Source organism: Cucurbita maxima, unplaced genomic scaffold (assembly GCF_002738345.1).
Source record: "Cucurbita maxima cultivar Rimu unplaced genomic scaffold, Cmax_1.0 Cma_Scf00029, whole genome shotgun sequence".
NCBI lineage: Eukaryota > Viridiplantae > Streptophyta > Magnoliopsida > Cucurbitales > Cucurbitaceae > Cucurbita > Cucurbita maxima.
The window spans coordinates 909,987-918,498 of NW_019272045.1; the positions used below are offsets into that span (position 1 = coordinate 909,987).

Sequence of the window (8,512 nt, forward strand, 5' to 3'; positions counted from 1 at the left end):
GTATGTGGTTATACAGGGACGATTAGAGGTTCACCAAGTAACCTCTAATCGTGAAAATTACTCGATTGTTAGGGGTCTGTGTTTACTAAACTTATGATTGTACCCTAGACTACTGTGAAATTTGCTAGTTAGCTTCCTGTAGTGAGCTTGACACGAGTGGCAAGGGTCCACTGTGGTACCTTCTGAGTTGGTTATGATTATTGTGCATACATGTGAGTTATGCGGTTATATGGGAATGGTAGGGGCTCGCCAACTAGCCCCTAATCATAAATCTGACTCGATTGTCAGGGGTCCGGATAACCATAGAACATCGCAGCTTTCTTTTGGTGAACTTGCCACGAGCGACATGAGTCCACAATTGCACCTTAGAGTTAGTTCAACCTTAGCATATATGAATCAAGTGAGATTAATATCGAGGTCGTGCCTCGAGAACTTAGAGATATAATGATGAGAGAGTAGTAGAAATGACTAACCATGAAACCTAGATAACTTAAAGAATATTCCGAAGGCTCAGAGCCAGGAAAATAGAATGAGTAAACCTAGTGTGTAACTTGAAAAGCGCTTAGACTGGAGAACAAACCCCCCAAATGAATATAAGACACCGAACAAATTAACTAAGATTAATAAAACCTAACAATGAACTATGAACTACCAGTAAGCTGCTTATTGAGGATAGTGGTTGAAGCCAAAGACACACGCGAGCTGTTGGCTATAGTTTGATGTCCGGCACGTGTTTAAGTATTTTAAATTTTACATATTTTTACTTATTTCTATGTCGGAGAGCAATGGTCCGGGGTCTCAGTCCCTCAAAAATGGGTCATTACAAACTGACATTGATTACCCATTCTTTTTTCTTTTACAATGCCCGATGATCACCGATAAATCGCGCTTCTAATGGCCCGTCCTTCAAGTCTCCCATCGATGATCATGGATCAACCCTCCATATTGAATAGCTCAAGCTCGGATGTCTAAGCGCCCATGGTAGCTCCTCTAATCGAGCCCTTTGTTGTCCCTTTCTTCCTTTTTCTCCGCTATCACTAGGAACTTTCCTTTCCATCTCCTTGCAACCGAAGTCAGTCAACTTCCCAGTAGGTGAAACTTTGATTCTTTTTCTTTTTCTTTTTCTTTTTCTTTTTCTTCCTGTCTTCTCAATTTTTGCTATAAATTTGTTGCTCTGCCTTGTGGGTTTTATGATTAACTGAAGATCGAGGCAAATTTCAAGTGTATGTGCCTTATTTTTCGAAGTGTTCTTCTTTTTCTTTGTCGGGTTTTTCTTATATTTGCTTTTGTGTTGTTAGAACTGATTGTTTGAGCTAATTTGATCAATAATCCATTGTGTAGACATGTTGAATTCTGTTCGTATATGTGAATATCTCTGTTTAAGAAGCTTCATTTGTTGCATTAAGCTACCATTAGTAGGGAAAATGTTTAGATATCATTTCAATACGAGTGGTTCAATCAAAGAATCATAAACAGTCATCGTTTGGAAATAGAAAGAGTCTTGGTATTGCCTACTCATGTTACCATTATCCTCACTGGAGATCGATCAGGGCAGCTTTGGCTTGCCTACGGGCTAGGAAATCCGTGAATCTTTCATTTGGTCACTGGCGTGTCACTTCCAGCCCTCTTCTGGTTACTTTAATCGGGGTGTTATAATTTTCTAAAGATATGTTGTTTTGATTCTGCATTTTACTACTACTTGATTCAGAAGTTTCTCATTTTAAAACCATTTTGATCTGTTTTTGGATTAACTCTTTCTTTGACTATCAGATACTCTGATTGTGCATTGAGATCTTGCTTTATGGCCTATTTACCTCCACATAAACGTCATTCCAATGATATGGAAAAGCCTTCTCCCACAGCGGAGTTGCTTGCTCCTCTATTCAATAGAAAATTGGATTTGAGGGCATCTGGACGTAAAGTGGACAGGAGTGGAAGGATAATCTATGCTGATCAGGCTAGACATAAATGGTTTATCATTGGTGATTCTGATGATGATAACCTGTTTCCCTCTTGTGTCCGTCTCGAGCCGATTGCTCTGCGGGCTAATGAGCATAGAATGGGTGAAAAACATCTAGCTTTGGTGTACTCTAATGTGTCTCAAGGTAATTGAACTATGTCTTGAAGCTTCCCTTTGCTTACTCTATGCAATTTGCTCTTTATTTTGATGAAGGATGTTGGTCTTGATTATAGGAAACAAAGAAGAGGAAGAAGTCGTAATCGAACCGTGGGCATCTATTGTAGTAAAGCTACTACCTGACATACTTTCATCGATCGAACACATTAAGAACGAAATTAACCAAGATGAGGAAGTGAAGCTGACATTGGTTGCTAGGATTGGAAAAGTTATCTTTCATGGGTGAGCAAAACTTACCATCCGATTTTTGTTTACTTTTGCATGACTCTGATACCATGAATCACGACTCTTCAAAATGGTATGATATTGTCCACTTTGAGCATAAGCTCTCATGGCTTTGCTTTGGGCTTCCCCAAAAGGTCTCATACCAATGGAGATGTATTCCTTAATCTTCCCCTAGAACAAAGTACACCATCGAACCTCCCCTGAGGCCTATGTATCCCTTGAACAGTCTCCCAATAATCGAGGCTCGACTTCTTTCTCTAGAGTCCTCAAACAAAGTAAACCATTTGTTTGACACTTGAGTCACTTTTGACTACACCCTCGAGACTCACAATTTTTGTTCAACATTTGAGGATTTTATTGACATGCTTAAGTTAAGGGCATGACTCTGATACCATGTTGTTAGACTATGAACGGTATTGGGAAATGTCCCAAATTACCTATAGGTATGTTGGCACTGGTGGAAGAGGTAGAAAATCAATTTAGCATCCTTTTTTAGTAATACAAAGTTCTATCAAATTTCTCTTTTGTCACGAACATACTTGGATAAAATCTTATGTTTAGAAATTTATGGTCATGATTGGAAAGTCATTTGGAGGACATGGACAATGTGATTCGAGACATGTTGTTTTTGTTTAGGCTGTTAATTATATTTGTTATGCAGGACCTCTGAATTTGACAGTAATAAGCTGCCTACTCGAGCGGTGATGGGACAGCTGAAGAGGTCGTTTCGTACAAATGTTTCTGAAACTTACATCGAAAACATTAGAGATAAAGTAATTCCATTGATTGGAGTTAAGTTTGAAGAGGAGAAAGACACATATCACATAAAGGTACTAGTTATGCCTTGCTGATGAGACGAACTGGGATGCTACTTGGTTTTGATTTCGTCTCCATTTGATGTCTCAATTTCTTTTTAGTTATCCGATGCAGAGCATCCACACGTGACGTTAACATGCAAATGTACTGCTTTGCCTGAGTCGAATAAACTCAAACTTTATAAGGTAAACCTTTGTTTCTTTTCTTGGCTGATAAATTGTATGGACTCTATTGATATTGATATTATGGCTGATGGTATTATTTCTATGAATAACACTAAAGCCGCTAGCTCTCCCATATTTTTTACTACTCTAAGCTGCAATTTCACAGTTTCTGTGCATATTTTTCGTTTATTTTGTAGGTCGAACTCAACCCAGTTCGACATATGGTTGCGGATATTTCGTGCTTGAAACAAAATGTGGATATGAGGGTAATGACATTCTCCAAGAAGACCGTAGGAAAGCTGACTGTAAGCCCTCTAAATCAAAACATTCAAAAGAGATACATAAAACTTCATATTGGTTTATTGTTCTTTTACTGTTGATGAGTTCTTTTTAACATTCTTCATAATTTCAGTGATGTTTTTGTTCGTTTAAAACTCTTTAGTTTCTGTAATTGGTATGGTAAAATATTATTTTATGAACGGTTAAGATTTTGTGTGAGATCCCACGTTGGTTGGAGAGGGGAACAAAACATTTCTTATAAGGGTGTGGAAACCTCTCTCTAGTTGACGCGTTTTAAAATCGTGAGGCTGATAGTGATACGTAACGGGAAAAAGTGAACAATATGTGCTAGTTGTGGGCTTGGGTTGTTACAAATGGTATTAGAGTCAGACATTGGGCGATATGCCAACGAGGACGCTGGGCCCCCAAGGGAGGTGGATTTTGACATTACACATCGGTTGGAGAGGTGGACGAAGAATTCCTTATAAGGATGTGGAAACCTCTCCCTAGTTGAAGCGTTATAGAACTGTGAGGCTAACGGTGATATGTAACGAGACAAAGTGGACAATATTTACTAGTGGTGGACTTGGGCTGTTACAAATGGTATTAGAGTCAGGCACCGGATGGTGTGTCAATGAGGACGTTCGACTCCTTAGGGAGTGGATTGTGAGATCCCACATCGGTTGGAGAGGGGAACGAAACATTACTTATAAGGGTGCTGATACCTTTTCCCAGTAGACACGTTTTAAAACCGTGAGACCGACGGTGATATGTAACGGACAGAAGTGGATAATATCTGCTAGTGGTGGGCTTGGACTATTACATATGATATTAGAGTTGGGCACTGGGCTGTGTGCCATCGAGGAAGTTGGGCCCTCAAAGGGGGTGGATTGTGAGACCCCACACCGGTTGGAGAGGGAAACGAAACATTCCTTAATAAGGGCGTGGAAACCTCTCCTTAGTAGACATGTTTTAAAACTGTGAGGCTGATGACGTTACGTAAGGGGTCAAAGCGGACAATATCTGAAGTTATGATTTATTGATTAAGGTCCTATTTACGGAGAATTCGGTATAATTTTTATTTTATTTTATTTGATGTTTTTATTTACGAAGGTTTAGGAGTTGAGAGTGAAATACATCTCTATTTTTGTATTCTAGGATGATGAGATGGAAGACATATTGGATCTTATAAATTCTGCCATTTTAGACAAAGATGTGAAGGGTGGCTTAAGATGGCCTCTGGGAAAAGCATCCTCTGGGGATAGATTCAAAGTGGTTGGAGCTTGGCACACTGTTTCCCAGTCTTATGTCAATCCATTTGTGCGAATCAAGCTAAGAAATGCCGATCGATACGATTTCAAGACATTGGTTGGTGAAGTGTCAAAAGAGGTTACTTTTAAGATGAAACGACTTACGTCCGAACTACTGGTAGGTGCAACCTCCTTACTTAAATATCTTTTTGACTCTACGACATGATTATGGTCTTTGCTCTAAGAACGTTGCATGTTTTTAGTCGTTAGATCATCGAACTTGAGTTACCCATTTTGCATTTTTGAATTACATGTGCATTATAGCTACGTTTAGAACTAAGAACGTTACATGTTTTCGGTCGATGAATCATCGAACTTGTGTGTTACTCATTTTGTATTTTTGAGTTACATGTGCATTATAGCTACCTTTTGAACTAAGAACATTACATGTTTACGGTCCATAAATCATCAAACTCGTGTTACTCATTTTGTATTTTTGAGTTCCATGTGCATTATGGCTACTTTTTGAACTAGAACGTTTCATGTTTTCGGTCGATAAATCATCAAACTTGTGTTACTCATTTTGTATTTTTGAGTTACATGTGCATTATAGCTGCCTTTTGAACTAAGAACGTTGCATATTTTTGGTCGATAAATCATCGAACTCGTGTTACCCATTTTGCATTTTTGAGTTACACGTGCATTATAGCTACCTTTTGAACACCATTTCCTTCAAGCTTTCTATATTTCTACAATGATATGATATCATTCAACTTTGGATCGTTTTAGCTGACAAGGATACTCATTCATTGTGTTTAATCAACGTGGGATTACGTTACTATTTTGATTATTTCGTTCGATCTTTCTGTTTCTTTGTAGAGAGAAAAGCCTGAGGTTGATGTGATCCCTGATATGCTTAATGACAATCTGAAGCTATTTTGGAATAACTTTGTATGCTCTGCAACCTGTTCATCCCCTTAAGGCCAGGCTTTCAAATGGTTAATGCTGCATTTTTCTGTCTTTTTTAAGTGTTTATGTTAGAAATGGATAGCCCTTTTTTGGGTAAGAACTATGCTTTATGAGCTTTACAGTGATTTAAGTAGAAATATCCACAAATTGTCATATAAAAATCAAGTTCGATTGTGAGTGACTCAATTTAGAACAATGTTTCCAAATCCTGCTTCTAGATCTTCGATCCTAAGAGTAATCTAATTCTAGCCTCATCTCTTGATTGATCATAATTTTGTATGTTAATAAGGGTTCTTGGTTCATTGCACTGAGAATTAGGGTTGACTAATCATAGACGCTCGTATTCAAAGTTCATAACTCATTTAGGATTACAATCAGGTTGGATATAATTATCTTGTGAAATATTAATCACAAAGCAGAGTTCACTACGCACTCTTAATCATATTTCTCGATCACGATTCTCTCATATATTATCTGCATACTGTTCAATACTACACGAATTACGAGACTTTAGAATATAACTCTCAACAAACCTCTCTTTATAGGTTCGTTAATCGACAATATTAATATTTCAGATGATAATCGTATTGAAAATAAAAAATTTGTGTATAAGAAGACGTTACCAAATATATTAGTATTTTAACTTCAAACCATTTATATATATATATAAACATTTTTCGTAACCATCTAAACCGACCCAAAATTTGAAAATTATTCATAAACATAGATATTTGCAAAATGTTTGGTCTCTAAAATTATTCGTGTGTCACCCACAATTCCATTGCATAAATAACACAAAAATAGAGTTAACAAGAAACAAGAACATTGCAATACATGTGTTGCATTATAACTTAAATTAAAAAACTAACTAAAATTATTGTTTTGAAGTCCTTCAATTTTGCATTATTTATGCAACCTCGTAACGATTCAAAGTTCCGTATGCAAAGCATAATGCAGAATCCGAGTTCGACATTTGGTGACCCTGCCATTTATGTATTACCGTTGGTTTTTACCATATTAATCTCCTGATTCTCGATTGTTGGGACATTTTGGTAATTTCTTTCGTATTTTTTGTCACCTTCCTCGAGATTCACTTCTTTTCCTCTAAAGCTATTTACCTTTTTATCCCTATATATCATGTAGATTATCATTTGGATCATTCCTAGAAGAAACCCCACAATGTTTGGCAGCTGAGAAATTGATAAAAGAAAAAAAATTACCACATTTACCATAATAAGGGTAAAATTGTAATTACATATAATAAAAACCGTAATGCGTAAATGAATTATTATAGTTAATGTCGATGAATCCGTTTAGAGATATGATTATAATTAATCAAAATTCATTCACAAATATAAAAGAAGATTTGAATCTTTGACCTTACTGCCAAACTGTCAAACTTTTAATAAAATTTTTATAATACTCTTATATTTTTAATAAAATTAAAATATTTTAATAATATCTTTAAATTTTTAATAAAATTAATTTTTTTTTTCATAATACTCTTAAACTTTCTATAAAATTATTAAAAAAATACCCTTACAATATTAAATTAAAAATTTTAAAATAATACCCTTAAAACTTTTAATAAAATTAAAAAAATATCCTTATTAAAATTATTTTATTTTAAATAATACCCTTAAACTTTTAATAAAATTAAAAAAAATTATATTTATTATTAAAATTAATTCTTTTTAAATAATATCTTTAAAATTTCAATAAAATAAAAAATACCCATGCTCGAACTTTTAAGATATCAATTAATACCCTTTTAATTTTTTGTTATAAAATTTATAATAAATACCATTATAATTAGTGCCACATTTGAAAAATACTCTTGAACTATTAAAAATAGCATTAGCACCTTTAATATGTATAAAAACGTTATCACCGTCAGTATATAGACAAAGACCGTTTGTCTGCACCTCATATATCATATTTCTCTTCAATTTGAAATAAACCAATAGTAAATTTTTTTTTTTTTTACGTGCTAATTTGATATTAATGTTACCTTTTGAAAGTGCATGGTTATTTATGAAACGTGATACTAACGGTTATGTCTAAATACTAAACATAAGAATATTTTGAAAGCTCTCGAGTATTTTTGAAACCCTTTTAAAAGATTAAAGGTATTTTTAAAACAAAGTATCGAGAAAAAAAATGAAAATAAGAGTAGGTTTTGACTTACAGCAATGAAGGGATCCTTCATAAAGAAGCCATAGAAGAACCACATGACGGCTGAAAGTGTAAGAAAAAACGACAAAGAAAATGACATAAACTCCACACTTTTGGTTGTTATCACCCTCTTCTGCAAATATTTAAACTCAAAATTATCAATATTTATAAAATATAATTCTATTTTAAACCTAATTTATCCGCTAAATGCATATATTTTCGAATAATATCCTTACCGTTAATTTTTTAGATGTTTAAAAAATTCGCCTAAAAATTTACAAGGTAATATTATTAACCCTTCAACTTTTTATAAACAAAAGTTAAAAAAAAACAATTATTATAGTCAAGATATTAACGTGTATATATATATATATATATAAGAATATTTTAATTTTTTTTTTGAAAATTTAAGAATATTGCCCAAACCTTTGAAAAATAAAAAAATATTTTGTAGATAAAAGTAGAAATTTAGCAAAAAAAAAAAAAAAAAAAAAAAA

The 8,512-nt window shown here is 34.4% G+C and overlaps 2 protein-coding genes across 7 annotated transcripts in view; one reads left to right on the forward strand and one right to left on the reverse strand.

Annotated features, from left to right (window-relative positions):
• The first annotated feature begins 836 nt into the window (after positions 1–836).
• Positions 837–6,046, forward strand: LOC111465552. 5 transcript variants are annotated; one of them, XM_023109985.1, is made up of 9 exons: positions 837–981; positions 1,042–1,092; positions 1,771–2,105; positions 2,194–2,359; positions 3,024–3,192; positions 3,280–3,363; positions 3,540–3,647; positions 4,780–5,049; positions 5,751–6,046. In XM_023109985.1, the coding sequence occupies exons 1-9, from the start codon at positions 965–967 to the stop codon at positions 5,850–5,852; spliced, it is 1,302 nt and encodes a 433-aa protein (XP_022965753.1). In that variant the 5' UTR covers positions 837–964; the 3' UTR covers positions 5,853–6,046. The 5 variants fall into 5 exon arrangements, with proteins under 5 accessions (XP_022965753.1, XP_022965754.1, XP_022965755.1 ...); XM_023109986.1 differs by having other exon boundaries at positions 1,042–1,088; XM_023109987.1 differs by having other exon boundaries at positions 837–1,088.
• Positions 6,047–6,604: 558 nt separating this feature from the next.
• The window catches only part of LOC111465637 (bidirectional sugar transporter NEC1-like), an 8,517-nt gene continuing 6,609 nt past the window's right edge, over positions 6,605–8,512 (reverse strand). For both annotated transcript variants that reach the window (XM_023110121.1, XM_023110120.1), the window contains exons 5-6: positions 8,029–8,148; positions 6,605–7,030 (exon numbers count right to left, since the gene is read on the reverse strand). In XM_023110121.1, the coding sequence (XP_022965889.1) occupies positions 6,830–7,030; positions 8,029–8,148 (321 nt within the window). In that variant the 3' untranslated portion in view covers positions 6,605–6,829. The remainder of the gene's footprint in view (positions 7,031–8,028; positions 8,149–8,512) is intronic.

Bases quoted from the DNA above. Each gene is read 5' to 3' on its own strand.
- LOC111465552 (XM_023109985.1), top strand. The intron at 1,093-1,770 runs GTGAAACTTTGA...TTTGACTATCAG, and splicing joins GTCAGTCAACTTCCCAGTAG to ATACTCTGATTGTGCATTGA. The intron at 3,364-3,539 runs GTAAACCTTTGT...TTTATTTTGTAG, and splicing joins ATAAACTCAAACTTTATAAG to GTCGAACTCAACCCAGTTCG.